Consider the following 26967-nt stretch of genomic DNA (forward strand, 5'->3'; position numbering starts at 1 on the left):
GCGAGTTGCAGGAATTCGTTGGATGCAGGCGGCTCAGGATCGTGATGTTTAGAAGTCCCTACAAAAGGCCTATGCACTGGACGAAGATAAGATGATGATGATTAAGAATTTCTCGGAAGAAAGAAACATTGCATAGTATATACCCAGGATTTGTAACCACAGAGAATATAGATTAATCACTGGACCATCGAGGCAGTCAACAGACAAAGGAACTACCGTCATTAACATACGGACCGCCATGGGAACTATCTGCCTACCTGAATACCTTCTATGTGTAATCTACGCCGCCATCGCCCCGCGTGACGCGTCGCCCGCTCTGACGCGACATTCATTAAAGTACGTGTCACGAAAAATGAGCATTTATGGACGACGTGCCCGCCGGACCATTTCATCGTATGAGTAAGGGATTTATTGTATGTAAGTTTATATTATTTATACAATATTAATGGACGCTTCCGCGGTTTTACGCGGGTATTCCCACGAGATTCCCAGACATGGAGAAAATATTATAGCCTATGGTATTCGCTGATAATGTTGTACCTTATCATTCAATCTTTCATACTTCGGTGCGTCCTATAATATAATATGCCGCCTGAAAATTGAACGATAAAGATAAACCGATCCAATACGAATTACCTACGAGTATCTTTCGTTATTAGAATTATCTTTCTCAGGATTTTAAATATTTTTCTTTATCTCTTTTGCGAAATTGTCTTTTAGGTTGTAATTTTTTTTTAATAAAATAGCAACAGCCTTGTAAAATGACAAAAAATAGGTACGCACTAAATTCTAAAGTCTCGAAGATGACTTGAAAGAAATACTCATAGCTTTTTCCGACTCACAATGAATATCACATAGGTACATAAAGTTTGAGCAGAATGGTCATGAATAAATATTTTGTTCTTGGGCCCAACGACTATTAGTACTTAATAAAAAAATGAATTTGACTTTGGCTTTAAATTTTTAGCAACGCACGAAGCGTTGTTATTCATCACAAAATGGAAGTCAAAATACCTCCGTTTAAAAGTTTTCAGAACAAATTCTGGTGAGACGGGCGCCTTATGTCTTGACCTAATTTGATCGATCGGGTACAAACTGTTTAAAATTTAAATTAGATGTAGCGAAATGCTCATCGCAAGGCATTTGCATAATACTCAGCTCTACAGCTATAGGTACCATAGGCTGGTACTGCAACATTGGTTCCATTTCATTTATTCGATGACTACAATTATTTTTTATGGCTGACTGTATTGATGACGTTTTGTGTTGTTGATGTCTTCATTGTATGACAGTTGACCCACCTGTAGACCTAGCATGCGTCAACGACATATCTGGTGAAGAGAAAAGGAAATATTGTCGACCAATAGCGGCTGAATTGGGCCAATCCCACTTCTTTCTCCTCAACGATATTTTCGACTCTGCCTCTCTTGGTCGACCTTGTCTTTTCTCTCGCCTCGAGCATTAAAAGCGACCTCAACTATAAAATTAAAGCTATAATGAACAACGTTTCGCAGAATATGCACGGATCACGTCCTACAAATGGAGCTATGATATCCGAGTACGTGAGGCATAGGTTTCAAAACTGCAATCACCCGGGAACGAAATGTAGCTTGACTGCTTTGACTACTCGTAAGCTAACAACCCAGAACAATTATGGTATGACAGTTCTCTGTGAAGAGACAGCAATGCATGTTTTTCTTAGAAGCGACGGAGTATTGGAACAACGCGTAACGCGTGATTAGGGATGAAGTGAAAGACGGCACCCAGTTTCACTTGCATCGTATTTTCATAAAGCCACGCAATGTTTAAAGTAAATAAAAGAGTAACTTCTGAACGGTTTTCCTTACACGGTACCCTGAAAGCCAAAAGCCGTTTCGGCAGTAGCGGGTCTCGCGTGCCGCCTAATTGCGCTGTGCACGCCGCGGATAGCTTGGGCGGGCGGCTACAGCGCGGGCCAGGGCGGGCGCCGAGCGGCACAGTACGCGGCGGCGGGCGGCCCGGGCCGTACCTGCACTGCAAGCTACGCACCTACCACTCATTGTTGTAATTACCTCTCATTATCGTTTACTTCATCGTTGACCTCTGTGAAGGCTCCGGCCTTAGCGGGACGATTGACAGCGCAACACGCAGTTTGTATTACGCCGCGTTGAACTAATGACTAAGAACCCCGTATAGGTCTGAAACTAGTCATATTTCGACAATATTAACGTGAGTTTAAGCCGTTTTAATATTTGAGTGTTATCAATCTTATATTCTTTACTTTTTTGCGAGGTAAACTTCGGGTTTTGGTCTTCTATCGGAAGTCAGGACTTTTTCCTATAACCGTCGCCTCTTCTGCTGGCAATATTCCCCATCATGTTAAGCTGCAGGCGCTCGCTTATCTCATGTCGTAGCGCTTGCGCCAGATATATGACGCTAATCATTCTGTCGATCTGCAGAAGTTCCTGTTTTTGGTTGATACGATGCAGGACTTCCAAATTTGATTGATGATTTGTCTGCGAGTACGTTAGAGAATGGATACGACGGAGTTGTGTTGACAGTTTGTTATTAATCCTTGCCAACTTTCATCTAAACTATCTGACCGGCTTGATGGTACCACAATAGCCGCATTATCATAATTATTTTTGATAATACCCATATATAGCCACAGATTTAGCGGACTTACATATAGATTGGTGGCGGTTTAGACCGACCCGTCACCACAATCGGTTTACCGTATAGCATGGACTCTCCTATTGCTTTATGCTATTGCATTTATGCTAGACCTCAATCAGATCCCAACTACTTAAAGATAAAAACTTGTAATACCTAAGTATAATACAATGACGTCTTATTAAACATGTATTCTGCGCAACAAGCGGAACGCACGTAACAGTACGACACCCGTCGCGCACACTCTCCGGAACAGCTACTAACAGACATTCAAAATGTTAAACCATTTTCCTTTACAGTTTTCCGACGTAGAATACCTGATATACATTTTAACAAGTATCTTTTTATCTTTCTTCGAAGGAAAGATAATTTATAGCTAAATCTCAGCTTCATCTTACTGATATTATTTTCTTCTTAATACTTTTTATTTTCATTTTATATTTTGGGAATGACATTCCCATACATTTTTCTAGTTTTCGAAGCGTTTGCGATCGTAGAAAGAGAATCGACGTGCCGCTTGGCTACAGGGGCTGGATAGTATTCTATTCTTATCAAAATAGACTTTATCCTAAACCAGCCTATTTCTATCCGTCACTTATTTTATTATATTAGCAATCACCACTAGCCTACACGTTCTGTAGCTCTGATGTCTGTTGAGCAAAAAAACGCAAAACAAATTTGGATGTCACTAAAATATCTTGGATTAAAAAAGGATACTTTTAATTTAATCCAATAGATAATTATATCTGTCTATGCTAACCTCCGAAATATTAAGTATTTTTATGCGCATAAATTAAGCTGTGTAAAACCTTATTAAATGTGGACGTTATTTTCATAGCGATTACATCTAGACTTCTAGTCTAAAAATCCTGAAAAAAATAAAATGCACACGGGCGAAACTTTCCTCAATAGGTATATATGCCTACCGTATTTTTCTAACGTCAGATAAAGCTTTATACATCTCGAATTGAATCTAGAACCTAACAATTGAAAGACGATCACCGCTGAACCTGAAGGTTCATCAAATTATGTCAATTAGGTCGTAATTTGGTTCATACTTTTTACCGGCAAACGTTTTGAACCGCGGAAACGAAGATAATAAATCCAAATTTCTTTTTAACAGAGTCTGAACACGGCATGTTTACTTTGCGTCGCACAAAAAAATAATAAGATATATTCGTACCAACTGAACTTTGCTAAAACTGGCTTACTTTTACAATTAAACCAAAGTTTGCGAACTCATTTATTGTCTTTCGCGGGCTATTCAAGTTGATAAAGTTGTTTGGTTATATTATAACAATTCTATGTAATTCAATTTATTTATTTGCTTATTATTATAATGTATGGTGATGGTACAACAAATACAAGAATCAGATCAGACAAGTAATGTAAAAAGTAACATTTAAAACTGGTTTTTAGAAGTAAAACCACCATGCCATCTTTATAAGAAAAAGCTGGTACCCTATCTTTCAAGTGTGACCAATATTCCCCTTGAGTAGAACTAATCGAAAAACCATCGGTACGACAGTAGTCCAACGGACGGATATCGAACCCGAGATTCGCGATCTCGCGTTCGGACCTTTCGTCTCAATATATAATGTATCATCTATGCCTTTGACTGTGGATTAAGAATACCTACGTTTATAGGCTAATGGCTTAATTCTACTTTAACGATAACTATCATCATTATCGTGACATTATTGTTAAAGATTAACAAATGCAAGCGTCAAAGCCAGTGCACAGGTACAAAAGATTTTTGACTTTTGACTTTATTTAGTGAATTTCAGTGACTATTAATTACTAATAAAAGTCTATAGTGAACAAAAGTGAACATTAAGCATAAACAAAAGTGAACATTGACCCAAATCGTGAACAAAGTGTTGAAACTTGATCTGGTGTAAAGGATGCTGCAAGGATGAGGCTCTCACGTCTGTATCTCATGTTTGTGTATAGATGAGTGTTTGAGTTTACTGAACAAACTGAACTTACGAGTATGAGGATGTTTAGATGAGAGTTGGAGGGATGAAAGAGGAAGAAGTTAAAAATTTTCGTTATTTTACTTTTATTACTTATTCACTGATACATATATCTAATTAATCGGTTTAAAAAAAATATGCATTAGAACTGCAACTACAACTAAAATATTTTTGTATAAGTAACAAATTAACTATTGATAAATATTTTGGCTGTAAACTTTAGGTATGGAAGTGCTTCATTACAATTATTACAATGCACATTCATGGAAGTTTGTACATAGGTATAAATAAAGTAAAATGTGGTTAAAAATTCATGAAAACCTCTAAGAAGATCCAATAGTTGAAAGACGGCACCTGTGTAGAGCAAATACCACTATACTATAATATGGTTAATGCGACTATTAATAATTAATCCTATTTTGTAATTTTCAAAACATAATACTTTACACTAAAGGGTTGTATAATTAGAACTTGTAATAAATCACCATCAGTGTCACAGGCTATGATACTTCAAACCGATTATTTCGATATTAAAAATGTCCGCAGATCTGCTGCAAAATAAGATTAGATCGTGTAATCTTTTGTTCTTTAAAAGGTTTTCTTCGAGTCCCGGCCGCTCGGTAATTAATCAAACCGGTTTCTATCTTAATTATTATATCTTAATTTATTGATCATACTAGCGATTTGTCGCAAGACAAAAAGTTTCTCAATCATTTTATATAACAAATACTTGTTATTTAAAAAATATACATTAAATATTATTTAAAAAAGGCCAAAAAGACTAATCTATAATCTAGAGGTACGTACTATGTATGATAAAAGTGCATTAGGACAGAATTGAACAAAGACAGAGAATACGTAATCGTACTAGAGCTAGCACAAGCGCCAGTCAGAGCTTTACCATTTTAGGTAATATTTTAAAAGAGAAAAAGAAAGAAAATTTTACAATTTATTTGAAGCGACAATATTATGACCCTTACTCTTATTTTAAACCTCGAACATTAATTAATTTTTTGTTTGACGTTATAATTAATGAACTTTAATAAACTAAGAAAATACGGAGATGCGTAGTTAGTACAAGTTCTGTCTTACAATATGAACGAGCCCTAATACAGTTTGTCCGAAATAAAAACACCCTGTGTAACATCGAAATGTAAAAACAAAAGAGAAAAGGAAAATTGTTCGCAAATATTTCAGGGGTGGAAAGCTTTTTGAAAATAATACCGCAGGTTTGTATCGCGGACAAAATGATCCCTTTCCGAGCGTCCCGCCCTGACCTCATTAGCTCTTAATGTGTGCTTTCATTATTTGCTTACCTATAGCTCTAAGCGTTACCTTCACCCTGTATATAAATTACTTTACCTACTCTCATAATATGTATAAAATTTTAAAAAATAATGAAAGATTTTCACTTGTTCCTTCAATCGTGTTCCTCACATATGAAGGTCGTGACCACAATTTACTTCGGTATATAACTTCAGTGTGATATTAATAAAAACTAAGTAGGTATAGTTAGAGCTGTTGGTTGTTGGTATTAAGAAAATTCTAAATTATATACCTACTTAAGGCATGATTGTATTCAACCGCAAGCCAATGAGGTACTTGTAGGCCTAAGATGCGCGCTACGAAAGCGCTACGCTAATGCGTACATTATCGGCCGATCCGATTGATTGCGATGAAACGAAAGAGATAACGATATTTTCGATCTCCTACTATTCGACAATAAACAATAAAGTAGGTATATCTTTTCTCTTTATTAGATATCTTGAAGCGCGGATTTTGCCAATTGAGGACCATAGTCCATATGTCATAGTTGGCTACCATACTTACCTATGAGCTGACAAACTATTACTCTACACTCCTACCTAAATAGTGTATGCTAGTGCGAACATACCTATAGCATTGCTATAAGTATCAGGGGCGTAGCTACCGCCGTATCAGTCGTATCAATGACCCCCGGACTTCAGGGCCCCCTTACGTGTAAAAGCAAAAATTAGTAAAATGTAATCCATAATGCCACTTAGTCTGGTGCTTCCAGAAAAAAGAAAACAACCAACATCTAAACTTTCCTATGTAAAATGTTTGTTTGTGTAGTATGTTTGTTAAGATGTAATTTTTCTTTTTTGGGTTTTTGGGAATTTTTTCGGATTTGCCGCTTGTCTATTGGGCCCCCTAGCTAATTTTTATACAGGGCACGCTACGCTACGGAATTAGGTAGGTATGTTACAGAAATCGTAGAGTTAAGAAATACTTTATAATACGATCTACAAGCTAATAAATAGCAAACATGTAGTAATGTCGCGATGTTTGCTGATCATTTGCAGATGTCAGCGACGGAATCTGAGATCGTGAGATGAATCTTGTTTGACTTATCGTTCGCTGCTACCCGCGCCGCCGCCTCAGCCAAATGTCAATATATTCATACATGTAAGAAATAATGTGTTTCAGCCTCTTGTTTACTTCTTCTGGAGCCTGATTGTCTACTCGGAGGGATTTAGAAACATTTTTTTTTTGCGACTAAACGGTTTTCTAATTTCTGTGAAGAGAACCTTGGTATATTCTGCACCAAGATTGATTAATAACAATTATACTAGACATACCTTATAGTATAAGCATAAGAAGTCTGAAGGTTTTAAAACAATGCAATCTATTTCTTTGCTAAGATTTTGCGGTTAAAGCTAAAATTAAGTATTTCAATAGATAACAAATAATATTCAAGCTTAAAATAGCAAGCGTTAAAATTTATTAGCGTTGTCAGGATTCCGTTAATAAAAAGTTCTTGATTGTTTCATCATCTTCTTTATTTGAAATACTGTTATGATCTTTATGTTAATGGTGATGCTACTTTCGATTCGGAAAAGCAGACTTTGCAGAGAAGAATCGATAAGAAACTCTACAGCAGCTCTTTTTTAAAAAATGTCCGTTAAATATAGTTTTCTTCCTATATCGACTTAACTCGTGACTAGCTTAAAAATGAATGATCGACTGCATAATTACCCGCGTTTTTATGAAGGAAAAATATAATATGCAATTGACATTTCATGCTCGTGGGCCGTGGTGTTCGAGCCGTCCACATCTCTTGTTGTGTAATTCTTTATGGGTTGCTTGGGATAGGCGGGGAGAGTGACTTGAGTGGAAAAAGGGAGTGTTTGATATCAGTCAAAGGATCCTTTAACCCTACACACATCGTTCACGAGTGCGTGACTTCACTCAAAGTCATCCTCTGCCATTCTAGGGTTACAGTTTGATTTGTTAATTAAGTTGTCCTGACAAACGTAGTGAATCATACCCTTTGTTCGACATTAGTTTTCTTATTTTTGTAATCACCTATTAAGTCTGCTAAAATTAATTAATCGTTTCGCCTTTTTTATAGTAAGTATAAACAAGTAAGAATTTCGCAAATATCTTATTTTAACGGGTAGTTCAAGATATACAAACACGGCAAGTAGGAAGCAAGGCCGCGACATGCGAAGCCGACATTACAAAACGGAAAGAATACGCTTCTAAATGACTCAATCACGCGAGAGTTTGATGGATGCGTCCGTTACACTGTGGTATAGTACCTACTCGTTACATACTCGTATATCAGGGATAGCAATGGCCAATAATATACCTAACGTTGGAATATTTTTAACCTACGAATAACTAAAATACCTATACAAAAAGAGCCCTTTTCTTTGCGATATTTTTTTATCTACTTACATCATTCAACCCATAAGTAAAATAAGAAGATTTTTTTTTAATAATTAAATAATATCTGTTAGAATTACAAATTAAATTCCAGGTGAGGCTGTGAAGGAAGGAGAGCAGCGCGCTATAGACATGTTCTTAGTGTGCGATACTAGGCGTAGATATAATGTATACCTATTAATAAGTAGTAGGTATTATATTTACAAGGTGATGTACCTGGTAGGAACCCAGTTATTGGGAAGGCTTTTCCGTTTATTGAGCCAGATACGTCTTTTTCCGTCATCTCCTTTCTTCCGTCGTTCCTTAAAAGTTATAAATTAATTTGTTTAGAACACGGATAATTGTATGTACCTAATCGTTAACATCAGCAGAGTACTACTTTATTGTTTCATCGTAAACGCGAAAATCAACTCGCGTTTTCTAATAACGCCATCTATAATACATCACTAATAATACGATAAAGCTCATCGTGTGGTTTGGGTTCACGAAGTTCTTTTCAGCTCCTTGTTATAGTAAAAGTAGTTCAAGGTTCAGCATTATTCAAACCACGCAGTCCCTCGTTGGGCGCCAACTGCTAAGTGATTACATGTTACGAACAGAGATGGCGCTAGTGTGTTTCTACCAAAAGCACCACCTCATATAAAAAGAGGGCATTTCTCCCTAGCGCCATCTATTATAGACCCACTACATTGCAGTGAAAAATATCATATTACGATATATTTTATTAGTAAGTAAATAATTTAATAAGTAAATGTGATGGTGAGTTGCTGGCGGAACGCTGCACTGTGTGCCTAGTGGGAATTTTAATATTTTCATACTGTTACTATCGCGTTAACACGCGAATTGAAACAGTTGTGCAGTAGTGCACTAGATGGCGCTGTTTCAATTCCTTAGAAATTCACGTTTACGTTAACGTGACCGTCAAAGTATGAAACTGGCACTAGGGCATCTGATCGCCGCACCTCGTGCGTTTTTTGAAATCGCCGTCCTATAGGGTCATACGCTCTTTAATTTGACAATAGACGCCAAGTTGATCTTATATTTTATCATTGATATTAGACAAATAATACCTTTGTTAATCCTCTCAGCTTGATTGGTTGCATTTAATCTACCCTACTACAGTGCGGGTGCGCATGTGCGTGTAGATATGACCTCTGCCTCCGATTCTGGGGGGTATGGGTTCGAATCCGGTCCGGGCATGCACCTCCAACTTTTCAGTTGTGTGCATTTTAAGAAATTAAATATCATGTGTCGCAAACGGTGAAGGAAAACATCGTGAGAATTTTCGTAAATCTCTGCGTGTGTGTAGTCTGCCAATCCGCATTAGGCCAGCGTGGTGGACTATTGGAATAACCCCTCACATTCTGAGAGGAGATTCGAGCTAAGCAATGAACCGAATATGGGTTGATAATGATGAAAAAATATTTTACAGTCTTATTGGTTTTAAAAATTAACGAAGTACAGGTAATCACTATTAGAAAGTAACTTAGAAAGTAGCTAGTAGAAAGTACCTAGTACCTACTATACCTATAGGCAAGGTAGATTGTTATCTAAATATATACCGCCGTTATCATAACTGCATGATGATAGCCCAAAAATAGTTCTGAACATTTATTTTTAACATTTAATTCGGTCCAGTGTACTACAATTCTTATTTCCATTAGAATAAAGACAACTTTTCCGGAGATGTTTGATGTGCGCTTAAGGACAAAAGAACTCTATAAAAGCTTATCTAGCTCTCTAAATAACCTTTCACCTTGGACAGATATACTGTTCGACTGCCAGCCATGAGCCAGTAGTCATGCGAGGTGTGGTAGAGTTATGAACTAATAGAATTGTTCAAACTTTGGACTTATAATAATTAAAAAAAAATTACAATTTTTTGTAACAAAGTTATACCAAAACTAATAAAAAATAAAACCTAGCTCTGTATCTAAATAGACAAGACATTTTTATTCTATAAAAATGTTGAAATTTTGTAAGTACAATAAAAATTGTTGCTAGTTAGCTAAAAACTTGATAGTATATATTATAGGTAGTAGGTATACTTAAATTTTTGTATGGTAAGTGAGGGATGAATGAAGAGAACGAATATATTGTACGAAGATGAACTGCGGACATCTGACGAGTGCCGTACTCCTTGTAAAATATTTCCAATCCTGTTCCTCCTTTCGTATTTAATTACTTACTTCATTAAACAGAGTTACACTTTGTTTAGACAAACATAGTGTACCATTGCAGATTTTTTTCATTAAATAAAATAATACTTTGTAAATGAACAATTTCTTCACCATCTGCTAATTTTAGCCGCGAAGATGTGTATCATTATCAAGAGTTAATTCCCTAACTACTTAAAATTTATTTGAGAGTTATTTTAAACTAAACAATATTTTCACAATACGTATAACGTATAACGAAGGTATTTTAGAAAAAAATCAACGATACATCCATCCATCCATCCTAGTCCCGAAACCGCCCCCAATGCCGCCTCTATCCGTTCCCACGCCATACCCTCGCGCGCGGCCGTGTGGCGGCACTCGGCGGCATGTCCATCACGAGCGCGGTCGCCAACGCGCACGCCGCCGCCGCGGCCGGCGCAGGCAAGAAGGCCGCGCAGGTGCAGTTGCAGGCAGAGCTGGCTACGGACGACGAGTGGAACAAGTTCTTGCTCAGAGATGGTTTGCTCGGTGAGTCCTTAAAACACTTAGCGGGGCCCTTAATCGGGGCGTCCCGTAGTTCGGCTATCCAACGGTAAGTTAATCACTGGGTGGTGAACGACACATAACTGGGCCCTTAACAGAGATCCTCATAGATGGGCTATCCAACGGTCAGTCGATCGCTCAGTGAGTACTACTGTAAATAAGAGGGTATTTAATGATTTGAGCTCAGTTGTTTGTTAGGCAGCATAGACACCGTCACGCTGCCAGTCGCGTTAGTGATTTTGTGATCACGTCACACTATCTTCATTCAGCTTATAGAACTACGAGTTTGGTACCCTTATAATCGCGAGGACGCTACTTCTCATGGCAATACTACCCTGTGCTGCTCTATGAGACCCCACAACCTTTAGGCATTGCCGAATAATACTAACGCGAGACTCGTACCAAACTGTGCACAGGGGCTACGAAGTAGTGAGACTCCTACAACTTGAACCCAGTGCTGAATAAAACCAGCGCGGGCCCGTAGCAAAATACGAACAGGGGAAATTTTAAGAATCTATTTTAATATTTTTCTATTGATTTTCGAAAACGAATTAAAACTAATCTTAGGGGATTACCAACTTGCAACATATTACAGTACGACAAAGCTAAGGAGAGCTACTTAGAGGTGTTTTTAATGCGAGATACCAGGTGCTGGCCCGTGGCATTGTCATAAATCTCTGTTAACACTAGTGTAATACGAGTATTAAGTAATCTGTGCACAAATTCATAATTTGAACATATACTTTGCAGTTGTGGACGTGTACACCGAATGGTGTGGGCCGTGCATCGGAATGGTGGGCAACCTCAAGAAGATCAAGGTGGAGATCGGCGGAGACAACCTGCATTTAGCGATAGTCAGTATAATTAAAAAAAATGCAAATAGCACTTTGTTCGATCAATGGTACTTTTAGAACAGATATAGGGAGCTAAAATGCACGTTAATTCAATTCTCTTTTCTAATTCAGTGAATATTGAACATCATGCAATAATATGTTATTTCTGGGCAGACTAATACGAGAAGGTAGGTACAAATGATAATGAATAGAAGTAATCAGCCGGTTATAACTGCTCAAAATTTTAAACAAAACATCCTTTTAACGAGTAAAATGTACTTAGAGTTACATTTATTTTCAGTTTCCTATTGCTATGGTTTTCTTTCTCCTACAGGCAAAAGCTGATACTATAGAATGCCTAAAAAGATTTAGAAACCGAAGTGAACCGACGTGGATGTTCCTGGCTGTAAGTACTTAGAAAAGTGTAGAACTATAGACAAGGTAGTTGGTGGAAGGTTCATTCTAAAACTTAAAGTAAACACGGACCGCTGAAACCTACAATAAAAATACTCTGGCAAATCTCACACAATTAAAGTGCGATCTAAACTAAGTTGAATAGCTGTAAAACTTTACAACATTAAACATGCCACGCTAAGAAACAAACAGCATTAACAACAATTTGCCTCAACAACATAATTCACCTGGAACTTTTGTAAAATATGGAAATCAACCTTAATGCGTGATGCATGCGGTTTAAAATGAATTGCTATGTCAATAATATAGACGTTAACTTATGATAAACAGTATGTAGGACATGTGTAAGCCATTGTCTTGTGGTAGGGTGGCACGGATGTGGACGATCGATCAAACATCAAGAAACTAAAAACTGCGAACAAGAAATCGATTTGTCAAACAAAAGAATGTAATAGAAGTCAAGCACCTTTTAAGAACTCCCGTCCAATATTTGCATTTGGACATACAAGAACTGTTTTCATACTCTGTAGTTTTTAAAGTATCCCAATTTCAAAGATAGTAGGATCTAGGTACCTTGATTATGATACAAAAGTGTGAAACGCGACAAAAATTGTCATTTGCAATCCATAGATTCTATTATTCTCTACTACAGTAATACTCGTATTACCTCGTAATTTATTACCTGCATAAATATGATACCTGTCCATTGTCTGGTCTGTCGCAAATCCTAGCTACTAAGTATTGGGAAGTACTGCAATACATGTTTCGTTACGCGTATGTCCAGGGTGGTCAGTTGGTGAACGTAGTGTTTGGCGCGGACGCACCACGGTTGGCGCGTACCATCGTCGAGGAGCTGAAGGTGGAGGAGCAGGTGAAGAAAGGAGAAAAGGAACGAATACAACGAGCGCCTCACGAGTTGACTCCCCCAGAACAGGTGGGTACACCCACCTACCCAGCAGTAAGAACTACCTACTAAACTGAACCTTGAAGTAGTACATTTTTGAGTAAGTCAAGATTTTAAAATAATGCTACTGAAAAGTATGTTACGAACAAAAGTGCTCGTATCAATGGTTATTATACACAAGGCATTGTTTTAGAGCTAATTTTATGTTATAACTGACCACACACTACTCACTCGCCAAGTGTAACAATATACAATGGACTTTAGATAAAAAAAAAACAGGTAATTCTAAATGGTTACATCAAAATTTAATCACTTGAGGCTTCGGCGTTTTTAGTTTAGCATTCACGGATGATTGTCACTTTTAGGATCTTTCATACTCTCGGCCTTATCATTCAATTCTCTTCACAAAGAGATTTAAACCGACTATTTGTGGCACGCGGATTAAAAGCTAAGTATGACAAAAGAACTCCCTTTTCAGGAGGTAGCTTCAGCCCAAGAGAAGCTACTCCAACAGCGTCGGGAGAAGGAAGCAGTCGCGGCCGAGGAAGCGCGCCTGACGAGGAGGGAGAAACGCGCCGTCCGCCTCGAGACGCACTTCATGGACGTATGCCCTGGGCTCATGATGCCGCATGCGCAGAAAAACCTTAGGAAAATTTCCGATGCTCTTGAGCCTTATGGTGAGTATGGACAGAGAAACTTAAAACCGATTTAACTTAAAGCACAAATGAAAACGGATCTGAGAAATAAGTAATTCAACAAGCGATAGGGATGTACCGTGATCAGATGTATAATGATACTATTTTACAGGTGTGTTAGTAGCAGATAAATGTCCATTGGTGCTAGGAAAGGACGGAGCAAGAATTCTGGCAATGGAGGACCCAGAGTTTGGACAGCCCGAGGCAGCCGCCGCCCTCGCTGAAAGGCCTTCACTCGCGCTGCTTCTCAAGAAAATGCCGGACAAAGAAGGAAACGTAATCGGTAACTAACACTAAGCATTTGATCATATATTTTGTAGTTAATAGCGGGTGCAGATTTCTGTTCACTCATAGGTACGTAAGTAGAACGCTATATACATACAGATACTTTGTTTCATATTAAAGCTAAAATAGTTAAATTGATTGGTCTAGGATTGCATATCGTCATTGGCCTAATTATTTGGCCTGTGCCAAAAGTGAAAAACAATGTTAAGTATACCAATGCAGACAAGACACCGCATTGTTGCAGAATTGGTACGTCGCGCTATATTCGGTGAAGGCCTGGAAGCAGAAGATGAGGAATCAGCCAAGAAAGTAGTTGCTGAAGAACTGATGGCTAATGGCGTGCCAGGGCTGTTTGTGCCAGCTGATCGGCATCAGAGAGCATCTATTTTAGACCTACTTTTCCCGAAGGTAAGATATCTTTAAAGCGAAGGTAAATAAGCGGGACCCGGCACGATCATTATCATTACATTAAAGTTAGTTCAAATATTTTGGTCTAGAAAATGTGTATTTCCTCATAGCCTTGATAAGTGTTTAAGAATACATGTCTATTATCAGATGGTAGGAGCCCTGGTGCAGCCGCCCACGCCACCGGAGCCGCCGCACCTCGCGATGGTGTTCGGCGCGTGGCAGCGAAGAGCTATCCTTCAAATTGCAGCATCACCGAAACTGGCTCCAAGAATGCTGCGCTATGGATTTTTCACTGATGCCAACATAAAAGAACCAAAACTGCTGTGCAAAACTTTGGAAAAATATGAGGAACGACCTGAAAAGGATCAGTAAGTTAATAGACAATTACTATTTCTCTTGTTTTGACAATGCCTTACCTTTATGGCTAATTAACGAGACACTGACTGCATATTATTTAGTTAACAATATGGTTGACCAAAACATTTCATAATCATTCTTATTGTTCTTTTTCCAGTTCAGAAACTATAGTCCTCATGGTAGCCGTAGGAGTGGCTGAGCCACTGCTGGCGGACCCCAAGGACATTCCGCCTGACGGGCCTCCTGACGAGCTGATGACCCTAGGTCCGCTACACGTCAGCGAGGACACGGTGGTGGGAGCTGAGGAGTGCGAGAGGTTCTTCCCTCCAGGCTATAGTGAACCAGAGCATAAACCGAAACCAAAATCTAAGAAGAAGAAAAAGGTTGGTTTGTTGTATCTATACGAGTGCATATCAAAGCGAAAGGTCATAACGAAATATCGAAACCGATATTTTCGATATTTGAAATTTGTCCGAGAGTTTTAGTTTATAATTAGTAGACGTCCTCTGCTAAGAACGGATTTTACGACAGGGCCAGATTAAGGTCTAGAGGATCTATTAAGGAAAAAAGTAAAAAATCGATTACCACGCGGAGGAAATTGCGGGCGTCCTCTAGTTTATACCTATACAAGATATGATATTGACGTATGCTTGGCCCTCAGAAGGTCCTCAGTCGAGACGTCAATGAAGCAATTTACAACAAATTCCCAAAACTTTTTTACAAAAACCTTAAATGTAAGTATTTTTTTGATATTTCTAGAAGCGTCAGGAGACCAAAGACGAGGCAGAACAAGACGGGAGCGTAGACACGGCTAACGACACCGTCGACGAGGCAGAGGGCAACGGAGAGGGGTCCGCTGAAGGAGAAGGCGAGGAGAACGGAGATGGAGAAGCGGAGGGCGAGGGAGAAGGGGACGCAGAGGGAGATGAGGAAGAAGACAAGCACGTGGACAAGGCAACATCTCCTCCGCCTACATCAACATAGCCTCTGTAATATATCTGGTCTTCTACAAAACCTTCAAGCTCCGGACCTTGAAGAGAGTTAATTCACTGGATTCACCATGATAGACAGTTAGCATTGTATGGACACGACGTTAGCAATGTTCACGCCGATTAAGTGCGATTTATTGAGCCCTGCCAACCAACAACCAATGTGATGGGCTGTTAGAATAGATTTTTGTCTGTACCAATATTACAAATCAAATCCAATGATCCAGTGTCTGGATCTAACCGGTTCACTCACTAGATATCACAATTAGAAACACTTAGGAGCTTTCAAAAGTCTGTCAGTCGATATAATTATTCTTCTACAGAACATGCAAAAGTTCGAACCTCGAAGGGAGTTAATCCGCTAGGTACACACTGATTTAATATCATGCAAACATAACATAATTGCGTTTATACAGCTGTTAGAACAAAGTGCTGTTTTGGCGTCCAAACAACGCTTTGTGTCTTTAGAACAGTTTAATCACTGGCCGGCGATCACGCTTGAAAAAAACTCAAGCTTTTGCAAAGCTTTGGCGTTTTTGCGACAGAGTCGAAAAATATGTCACTATATTGATTCTAAAACCCGTTTTGAATATAGAATTTTTAAAACTAACAAAGGGGACCGAACATTTTGGGTCTACCACATTACAGAAAATTCTTAATAATAAATCAAAATCACCAAAAATAATTGCTAATATTTTTTTGGAAATGTGTATTTTTGAAATCGTGCAATTGTATATTGTATTGTATAATGTAGATATTGCCCATATCTTGATTATATAACTATCAATAAAACTGAAATTAAACCAGTCTAAAACTGATATTACTATTTATTAAATGATACTAATTTGGACATTGTAATGGACCTTAAATTCGGGCCCTATAATGTATGAAAAATGGTCGATCTCCTTTGATATTGTTTTAATGACCTGGCATTTGTTAAAGCTACAAGATTATTAGCTGGCATGGTGAAGAATATACATACTCGTATTGTATTAGTGTTGGACACAGAAAGTACTGCACTGCTGAAATATGATACTTCATATCGATATCAACGCATTTTACTTTTTTGGCAAGCTGTAGGTGCCTGAATATACGAGTGTTACATTTGAAATGGAAAATAAAAAAAGTATATTATATTCTAAAATTGGTATTTTTATTTATAAATAGTCAATTAATTAATTTTATAATATTTATATAATTACTTTAACAATAAAATAAAATGAGTAACGTCTTAACCTGATAGGAGAATGGCGATAGCTTCACACCACCGAGTCTTTCCGGTTCCTGAAACAAATCGTATTTTTTACGACATACATAAAAAGTCCTTGAAATATTAAAAAAGATACTCTTCTAATTTATAATGGGGATGATGACTAGGTTTGAATATATTGATTTTTATGATACTTTCGGGTAAATAGGGTCAATGTTAACTAATTTATATATAAAAAGCAAAGATTGTCTGGATATTTGCAAAATAAATAAGATTATAAAATTTCAAAAACTATTAAAAATGTTTTACCGTAATTAGATGAAAATTCATACAGTTTTAGCTTTCTTACGTTAAATGTGACATTTTTTAATATATGAACTATAAGCATAAACGCACAAATAACAAAGGTATTAGTAATTTTGTTTGAACGTGCATACAAATCTAAGGATCATTACATTGTCTATGACGTCATTATTTCGAGCCATTTTGTATGGGGCGTTTTTCAGGGATCCGCGGCAGCGCCGCAAATCTGACTCTTTAAATCCCTGTAGCTCCGAAAGTAATGATCGCAGATACCCTGTTCCTTTTACAAAATTGCTTTACTATTAGTATACTATTAATTTATATACAATTTAAAAAACTGTCATCATCCCTATTATAAATAATAATAATAATTTTAGAAATCAAAGAGAGAAAGACTTGGCAATTGATTGCCAAGTCTTTGCACTTCCGAGGTGTAAGAAATATTGACTACAATATCATTATATGAGTACAACTGAAAGGCTCACTACGCTGCCAACAAAGGGTTTAGTCCCGTCCTCACCATATGTAGTGGTTGTCGTGGTGCGGCGCGCGCATGACGCCCACGCCGCCGCCCAGCCGCCGGTAGTTCATGGCGCCGCACAGCCGCCACTGGTTGGACTCGGGGTCGAACACCTGCACGGGACACAATGTACATTGCATCGTTGACATCAAGATATTCGAATTTAACATTAATATTGACGTAATGTCACATCACAACGCACTGCCCTGAACCATCTGACAACTTGTTTTCTTAACATGACTTACCTCGTCTCATTTATTTACAGATTTCATGCATAAGTTGTTCTTTTTTTGAAAAATGCAACTAATGCTCTGAAGGTGTCTATTACTTTCTCTGTCTATGAAAGAAATGTCGTGTGTTGTCCACATCTCGCGCAGTCTCACAAAAAGAGACATGGGTCCTGAAAAAAGAGTATTGTCGGCGGTTGCAAGCTTTTGAGATGGATGGAGGCTAAGGAAAATGTTCAAAATTTCCTGGAAAGACTTCGTCTCGAATGATCAAGTTTTAAAAAGAGCCAATTGTAACCGAAGCCTCATGACAACCATTAAGAGGAGGAAAATCGCATTTTTCGGGCATCTGCAACGGGGATCCCTCTATGAGTTTCCTAGGTTGATCCTAGAAGGTAAGATACCCGAAAAACGTGCTCCAGGAAGACAGCGGAGAAAGTGGATAGATGATGTCAAAGAGTGGACCAAGTTAACATATACACAGCTTAAAAATACTGCAAAAGACCGGAAGAGTTTTCTACACATGACCGCCAAACTTCAGCTGGAAGAAGGCACCTAATGATGATGAGTCTCACAAGACGTTTACGATTTACGCTAAGACCAAATACATAAGGACTAGTATCGCACCCAAATTCACGAACAAAATTTTCTGCCATTTTCTAAGGAAAATGAGCTTAGATTTCATACATATCTTATACTAAACTAGCAGTTTTTGTTCATTTTTTACACCATTTAACTACACAAAAAGGTATTTTTACGGAGGTTTTTAACCGATAGACACGATTGTAAACTATGAAACATCGATTCTATAGAGACAGTGTTTATAATCGCATAAGATCGTTGATCATATACTTTGACAGAAAAATAATGTCTTGCGAGGCAGGTCTTTATCTAATTAGTCTGAGCGATTTACGTGTCTAACCCCTCTTCCACGCAACCCGCGCCACTGAGGCGCTTAGTAGCTGCGGCTTTTGTGAAAGGACGACTACCGAAATGGAAAGTAGCGTCGTCAGCTAAACTAAACGTGTAGTAGTTAAAAATTTCTAAAGGTGCATTACCTCGATGGACTTGAGGTAAGCGGTGCCGTCGAAGCCGCCCACGGCGTACAGTTGCCCGTTGACCACGGCCAGCCCCACGCCGCTGCGCCGCGACGTCATGGCCACCACCGGCGACCACGAATCTGTGGCCGGTTCGTACCTGCGGCGCATCAAAAGAAAACATGTTTATTTGTTGCCACACATCACATTATACAGCTCAGCTGACACGAGCCAGTCACAGACACACAAACCCTCAGACCAATTATAGAAGGACCTGTATCGCACTCACAGTCACGAACAAAATTGTCAGTCATTTTCTGAAGAAAACGAGCTTAGATTTGGTATATATCTTATACTAAACTAGAAGTATTTGCCCGTTTTTTACACAATTCAATTACACAAAAAGGTATTTTTACGGAGCTCTTTAACCGACGAACACGATTACAACTATTTAACATCGATACTATAGAGACAGTTTCTATAATCGCATTAGATCGTTGATCATATACTTTGACAGAAAAGTAACGTCTAGCGAGGCAGGTCCTATACAATAATTGGTCTGAGCACAAACCTCTCAGCGGAAGACAGCTCGGTGCAGTCGTCGCGGCCGCCGACCGCGTAGATCTGCCCGTCGAACACGGCGCAGCCGAGGTGCTTGCGCCGCGTCGACATCGGCGCCACCGGCGTCCATTTGTTGGCACGCGGCTCGTATCGCTCCACCTATTATGCGTTAACAATTTTAAAAAAGTATATCATATTGCAGCACACATTGAGAAACTTCCATTCTAACAAAAAACACACACACACTCCAGCAAAATTCTAAAAATGTACACAGGTGTAAAAAGTGCTAGTACGACACACAGCTGTCGCCAGTGCCGTGCTCACCGTGTTGAGCGGCGACTGTCCGTCGGAGCCGCCCACCGCGTACAGGTGGCCGCCCAGCACCGCCACCGCCACGCCCAGCCGCCGCGTCGTCATCGCCGCCACCTGCGCCAACACAATTATATTTCAAATCAAATCAAAATTCATTTATTTCAAATAGGCTCAATTTAGAAGCACTTTTGACACGTCAGTTGACTATTTGTAAAGATTCTACCACCGGTTCGGAAGGCAGGTTCTGCTGAAAAGATACCGGCAAGAAACTCAACAGTTGCTCTTTTGAAATGAAAAAGTCATACAGTAATATAATTTACAATTGATAACAATTACAATTTCTTATAGTTTTACTTCCTGTGTGAAGGTGGAAGCTGATCCAATGGCCTCCAAGCACTTTTATCGTTAAGGAACTCATCAATAGTGTAGTAACCTCGACTAAGTAAATGTTTTTTAACACATTGCTTAAAGTTGTGCATTGGCAGGTCCATCACAGTTTTGGGGATCTTGTTATAGAAGAGTACACCCAAACCTACAAAAGATTTTTTAACTCTTTGGAGACGATACACAGAAATAACTAATTTATGCCCGTGTCTAGTAAGACGTGGGTTTAAATCTCCTTTTCGTTTGTACAAATTAATATTTTGTCTTACATAGACTATACTGCTTAATATATACTGACAGGCTACTGTTAATATGCCTATTTCTTTAAATTACGCTTTACACTAGCAAGGTGTGGCCAGAGACATATTATCGACCAAAAGCACCAAACCGAAGCCGTCCAGCACGGCCACTGACTGCCCTCCACTCACGCACCTTACTCCAGCGGTTCTCCTTGGGGTCGTACCGCTCCACGTGGTTGAGGCACTGCACGCCGTCCTGCCCGCCCACGGCGTACAGCGCGCCGTCCAGCACGGCCACGCCCACGGACGTGCGGCACGAGGACGTGGGCGCCACTGCGCCGCACCACTGCAAACACACGATACCTTCGTCATTTTTTTTTTAAATTTTCAATTAGTTTAGTGACGATATTTGCAAGAAATTCAGGATTGTGTACATGCTGTGATATGGTCAGTGACCTGGTTGGTCTGCGGGTCGTAGCGCTCGATGCTGTTGAGGTAGCTCTGGCCGTCGTGGCCGCCCACGGCGTACAGCAGGTCGTGCAGCACGGCCACGCCCACGCCGCAGCGCCGCTTGGACATGGGCGCCACCATCTTCCACTCGGCCGCCGTGGGCTCGAAGCGCTCCACCGACGCGATGGCGTCGCCCGAGCACCAGCCGCCCACTGCGAACAGCACCTCGCCTGCGAAGCACCAGATACCTCATGACTCTTTATATTTATCACTAGAGTCTATCTTTTACTACTAGCAGAACCAAAGAAAAGGATAAAAATATACAGACTATAACACTCACTAATAACGTGGCTGTCTACAGGTAAAATAATTTAAAAAAAGGAAAAAAAGTACAACCGCGTTAAATGCGTACCTCTCCTGGTAGGCTTCCTGGGCCGGGTCCTGGGGCCTTGCATGAGTGGCCTCTCCTGGGGCAGCAGCAGGTAGTTCTTGGCCTCGTCCAGCAGGTCTCGACACGCGTCGTCAGACCTGATCAGAAGCTCGGAGGACACGGTCCCGACTAGAAACTTTGGACTGAGGAGCGGCAATCGCACGTGTTGGAGAACCTGAGAGTACAAGAAGAATTTGATTAGACTTTTAGGTATCACACAAGTAACCTTTGTTTGAATATTTGTGAGGAATTTGAGGTACAGTTTCATACTTTCACTTGTCCATTGTCAATGCAATTTTTAGATGAAAATGCCTTTTTTGAGAGAAAGAGAAATTCCTGGATAGACCTTCCAAAATTTAATAACTAAAAGTGAAGGTACTGTATGAAGAAATATTGACATAATTATTTAGATTATGTCAATAATTCTTCTAAATTATTGACATACTATGGATTACATGGTAAGAGTAGGAGGCCTGTGTGAGCTCTTACTTGCGCAAGGTGCTGCCTCCTCTCAGCCACGTTGTATTTGACCCACGACATGACGGCCTGGAAGGTCTGCTCCTCGGAGCGCACGTTGAGCTCGTCCGACGACACGATGTCCACCAGCTGCGCGGCCGGCAGCAGCAGGAACTCCTCGCTCTCCATCACCTGAGTAGCAGAGCGTGGTAAACGACAAGTTCATTGGCTTCTTGTTGCCAATGTTTTATTGTATGCCTCCGAATTCAAAATTAAGTACTTTCAAACAACTGTATCCATCCATATCTGTCACAGAACAAATGACCACTGGGGCAGACGTGTTCTGGAGTACAGCCACTTACCAGCAAGCATAGTACAAAACTCTCTCCAGCATAAAGCTCCAATGACCATAAGAAGGTAGTATGTAGTTGCTGGATAACTGGATAAGGAAGGCTAATATTCAAAATCCAGTATTGTTAATATTGAGGTTGGCATGAGTTAAGTACCCTATTGACCCTGATACGAATATACCTCTGGAAAGTTCTGTTGTGTGAACTTGTCAGCGATGCGCAACAGTTCCCGGCAAGAGTGTGTGTCGGCGAAAGCGCGGATGCCGAGGCAGTTCGAGCAGTCAAGCTGCCGCTTCAGGAATTCGCAGCACACGTCCTGGATCTCCTGCAGTTGGAGAAGGCACGCCGCTGGGAGTAACGCCTGGACATAGAGGAAAATCCTTTGATGTATTGCAAACATTCATTCGAGCAAATCGCAAGAAGTTGCTGGATGTAGGCGGCAAAAGGCCTAATTCAGAACTTATAAACGTTTTGAGCCCAAGGTGTTGGATGGCGACGCTGTCAGAAGGCGCAGAACATTACCTGCACGTTGCTCTCCTCGACGACGATGTGCGCCGTGTAGCAGAACTCCACGAGCTGCTCCATGGCGTGCTCGTCCACGTCGCGGATGGTCACCTCGGTGGCGCGCGACTCCGCCAGCTCGCCCGTGAACATGGCGCGGAAATATGGACTGCATGCTGATAGGATCACTCTATATTCAACATATACAATTGGTTAAAATTCTTCCTACTATTTTAATTTGGGTTGCAATGTAAGTTTTTTATAATGCTTAACTTTTGAAACAGATAACAATATATGCAAATTGCAGACATTACAATGTGTACCTACAGATGGTAAAAACCATATGGTTTCTTTGGACACTTACACAGAGGATACTAATTAAGTTTCAATAATGTAATACTTATATGAAAGAGGAAATGTTTATACACAATGTTTGTTGTTCACATTGCTGTGCAATATTTCCATAGTCATTGTTAGAAATGACCTTCATTTATAAACATTCAAAATTAATGTGCCGTGAACTGAATAAATCTGAATAAGTTTTGTTTTGGTATGTTATGCACTATTTATGCACCACGTTTACCCAAACATTTCAACAGTTACAGCAAGGGACCAGTATAGGTTAAGAGGCTATACAACTTTGCACAACATTTGGTAAATTTTAACTACAAGCAACTTGGGGTAAATTTGACATAAGCGGTTATGGTCAATAATCTTCTATTAGATGTATAGAAGATTATTGACCATAACCGCTTATGTCTTTTTTTACTAATATTATAAAGAGATAATGTTTGTGATATTGTAGTGGGTAATCTCTGGATCTCCTTTTACTACAAGAAAGACTCATTATTTAGGAGCATATAGGCTATAATTACCCCTGTATTCTTACGAGAATGAGATGTACGCGGGTGAATCCGCGGAGCGTAGGCTAGTAATATATAAAACCGATTGACGTACAAAGATAAAACTTGGCAGATATGTAGGTTATAGTTAGTAGATGTACGCTAAGAGCAAATTTTGCAAGTGGGGTGGATTAAGGATGTCTACGGGCGAACGCAGTCGCGCGCGTCCGTCAGTAATAATATATGATCATACGTCACCTGTGTGCGAACAGTTTCCTGTTGGCGACGTTTAGCACAACGTCGCACAGCTCGCGGTGGCGGCGCAGCGCCGACAGCTCGCCGAGGATCGCGCGCGGGTGCTTCTCCGACGTGTGCGACAGCCGCGCGCCGCCGCCGCCCGGGGACCCGCCCTCCCCCATCCTGCCGTACGACACCAAACATTACTACTCATCATCATCAGCCTGTTTGGAATTACCCATGACCCATTAAAGGGCCAGGCCATGAGAGATTTGTAGGGTTGATTCAACATGTTGCCTTAAAGCAGATTGCCAGGCTTCAAGTGATAATATTCAGTTCTGTAACAACCATCAATATCAGCCTATTTTGATGGCCCTACAGGACCTACAGGACCAGGCCGCTCTCCTGATATTATGGGGGATATGGACCTATAATAGTGCTCCAATGCGGGTTGGTGGGATTATCTTGAGAAAGTTAAAATAACGGTTACTATCATATGTCAATGTTAATGACAGGGTCTTAACAACTTAGCGAATTCCTGTGGCAAATTCCCAACTCCAGGATGAGAATTTTTACTGACAATTTCTTACCAGAAAATAAAGCTCAATAATTTTTTTCATCTACCATTATCAAAAACAAAATGTCTTAGTTGTTTACATTTAGCAAAATTAAACATGAAATTTTCCTTGCAAAATTTTTACAAGGAAAGTACTCATGAATTCATGATGCAATGTCACAATCAATTACTATGGTCACAGCGATTGTTGCAACGGAATGATGAATCAATTGCTCCAGTAAACTACTTCACCTATATATAACTATACTGTACAGTACAGTATCAAAGTTGATTAATTGTAGGTTCATACTTCATACTTCATTCAATGGTTTCTTCACTGTTTACAATAAAAACTTTATCAAGACAATTGACTCAGAATAATTTATCTATTACATATTGCAAAGTATGTAGTGTTTGGTAATTTAAACATATTGCATTGCCAAGATTATTTATTACAAGCTGTAGAAACTAATTCTCAACCAAGATTTTTATAGAAATTAACATGAACAACGACAATAAATCTATAAGAAATTTCTTAAATATATATATTATTAAATAGCAGACACCCGTGGTTTTGTCTGCATGGATTTCTGTTTTCCACAAATCCCTTGGAAACCGTGGAATTTTCCAGGATGAAAAGTGTTAATCCAGAGTAAAATCTATTTTCATTCCATATTTTAGCCAAATCGCTTCTGTAGCCACTGCGTAGAGGAAGAACAAACATACATACACACTTACACACACACAAACTTTCGCATTTATAATATTGTGATACAAATAATATGTTAAGCTTGTTGTTTATATAAATCAGTACATGCTAAATTCAATAAACAAACATCCAGCAAACAAGATCATATTATCATAATAAAGTGAAACCTGTTCAAACAAATATAACAGAGGGATAACATATAAAGGCTTGTGTACAGTGTATGTGTTGTACGACCCACTTCAACATACCTACACCAGCTTACATAAACATGCTCTACATAATGAGAGATGTAAATGTCCTTATCATCAGGGAATAACAATAACAAAGCCTGAGAACGCCAAATCATCCTATATTCTGTTTACCTCAATATCTTGAAATCCATCATTCCATTCCTTTGATTAAACAATTTGTAGCTAAATTGAAGTCTGTTTCGTTGACATAAGTGAGAATACACATGTTAAAGTATGTTAGAAATAACACAGCTGTTAGCCAGTACCACACATTATAATTTCATAACAGATTTGCTCCTAGTTATTAGAGCTAATTGCATGAACAAAATGATAGAAAAAATGAACATGATATTAAGATAGAATTTAAAATTATTTGTCTTATATGTATATTCCTAGAGTGAACTTCTGACGAGGCCAGATAGGTGTTCATGTCCAATCCTATTAAGTAGGGACTATTCTACCCAACTCCTGTGGTTTAACACACATGTTCACAGTACTTTAACAGTCAAAAACACATCTGTTTATAATTGTTTTAGTGTTCTCAGATAAATCCAGAAGAGAAAACAAAATATCCAAAACCAAGTTTTCTTGAGCTTCTTAAATAACATAAATAAGCTTTATATGGCACTTACTTTGGGGCTATATCAGGGTCATTTCCCTGACCAGGTGACATATTTTGTCAGTTGTTCTACATTGTATTTGACCTTTGCTGGGAAAATTATGTATGTCAGTAAATGTAGCTCACCTCTTGTGTCCGCGCGCGTTACCCAGCTGCAGGCGCAGCGGGGGCGAAGCCCAGCCCCACACGGAGTCAATCTGCGACCATCAACCACCATCAATGAGAAAATCTTAGCAAAACTTTCACATTCAATGTCTTCACCTTGTATTCTTTCGCACATATTTTATGTAAGATATCAATACAGCACCGAAGAATGTTGTGGAATATTAAGAAGATACTTTGCATTTAATTCATAGTTTAAAATATACACAATACAATAAACACATTTTGTTACCACTCGATAATTTATGCGATTGTCAGTGCTCCCTGCCCTGGCTTACCTTTGACGATTTTTCAACACCGCACTGTTAAAATTGTCCTCAGGGGAGCGCAAATTTTGGGTATGCGCCCTGAGGTTGTAATTAGTCTAGTTTTAGCGACACATCAATTTTCTATTCACAAAAATTTGTATGTTTACTGTTACACTGGTTGGGACATCTTGCAAATCAAGTAAATCAACCACAAATCAAATCAAATCAACTTTATTTGATTGCTGGATAGGTACGTTCAGAATTTGTCTTCAATCTTTCACTGACACCGTAGAAAAAACAAGTAAGGTTTGAAAAAAATAACTAATTTACGACTAAATTAAAGATATTCTAATTAATTTGTTTATCAAATCATTAGTTAAATGAATTTACAAGAATTTAACGCAAATGTTTACCTAATTAAACTTTTGGTAGATTTTGAATGCACTTTTGTTGAAGTCACTGTCAGTTTTTTGTCAAAA

The 26967-nt window shown here is 39.1% G+C and overlaps 2 protein-coding genes across 2 annotated transcripts; one reads left to right on the forward strand and one right to left on the reverse strand.

Annotated features, from left to right (window-relative positions):
* The first annotated feature begins 10178 nt into the window (after nt 1-10178).
* LOC112057824 (thioredoxin domain-containing protein 3 homolog) lies at nt 10179-17034 on the forward strand. Its single transcript, XM_024098373.2, has 10 exons — nt 10179-11005; nt 11771-11874; nt 12188-12259; nt 13052-13201; nt 13650-13848; nt 13979-14149; nt 14396-14559; nt 14707-14927; nt 15074-15299; nt 15676-17034. Exons 1-10 carry the CDS (start codon nt 10864-10866, stop codon nt 15898-15900), a joined length of 1674 nt encoding a protein of 557 aa, XP_023954141.1. The 5' UTR covers nt 10179-10863; the 3' UTR covers nt 15901-17034.
* A 2-nt stretch (nt 17035-17036) lies between these two features.
* LOC112057823 (kelch-like protein diablo) lies at nt 17037-26725 on the reverse strand. Its single transcript, XM_024098372.2, has 14 exons — nt 26519-26725; nt 26205-26275; nt 23986-24147; nt 22907-23075; nt 22566-22745; nt 22068-22226; nt 21561-21753; nt 21155-21378; nt 20892-21044; nt 20088-20189; nt 19774-19922; nt 19224-19362; nt 17939-18051; nt 17037-17189 (listed from the first exon to the last, which is right to left on the reverse strand). Exons 3-14 carry the CDS (start codon nt 24144-24146, stop codon nt 17165-17167), a joined length of 1767 nt encoding a protein of 588 aa, XP_023954140.1. The 5' UTR covers nt 24147; nt 26205-26275; nt 26519-26725; the 3' UTR covers nt 17037-17164.
* Nucleotides 26726-26967: the final 242 nt, after the last annotated feature.

Source organism: Bicyclus anynana, chromosome 3, assembly GCF_947172395.1.
Source record: "Bicyclus anynana chromosome 3, ilBicAnyn1.1, whole genome shotgun sequence".
In the NCBI taxonomy this organism is placed as follows: Eukaryota; Metazoa; Arthropoda; class Insecta; order Lepidoptera; family Nymphalidae; genus Bicyclus; species Bicyclus anynana.

Excerpts from the sequence above, each read along its gene's own strand:
- LOC112057824 (XM_024098373.2), top strand. The coding sequence starts at position 10,864 with ATGTCCATCACGAGCGCGGTCGCCAACGCGCACGCCGCCGCCGCGGCC. Across the intron at positions 14,560-14,706 it reads TAGACCTACTTTTCCCGAAG|ATGGTAGGAGCCCTGGTGCA; the intron begins GTAAGATATCTT and ends GTCTATTATCAG. Across the intron at positions 14,928-15,073 it reads GAACGACCTGAAAAGGATCA|TTCAGAAACTATAGTCCTCA; the intron begins GTAAGTTAATAG and ends TTCTTTTTCCAG.
- LOC112057823 (XM_024098372.2), bottom strand. The coding sequence starts at position 24,146 with ATGGGGGAGGGCGGGTCCCCGGGCGGCGGCGGCGCGCGGCTGTCGCAC. Across the intron at positions 20,190-20,891 it reads AGGAGAACCGCTGGAGTAAG|GTGGCGGCGATGACGACGCG; the intron begins GTGCGTGAGTGG and ends GTGTTGGCGCAG. Across the intron at positions 18,052-19,223 it reads CTTACCTCAAGTCCATCGAG|GTGTTCGACCCCGAGTCCAA; the intron begins GTAATGCACCTT and ends TGTCCCGTGCAG.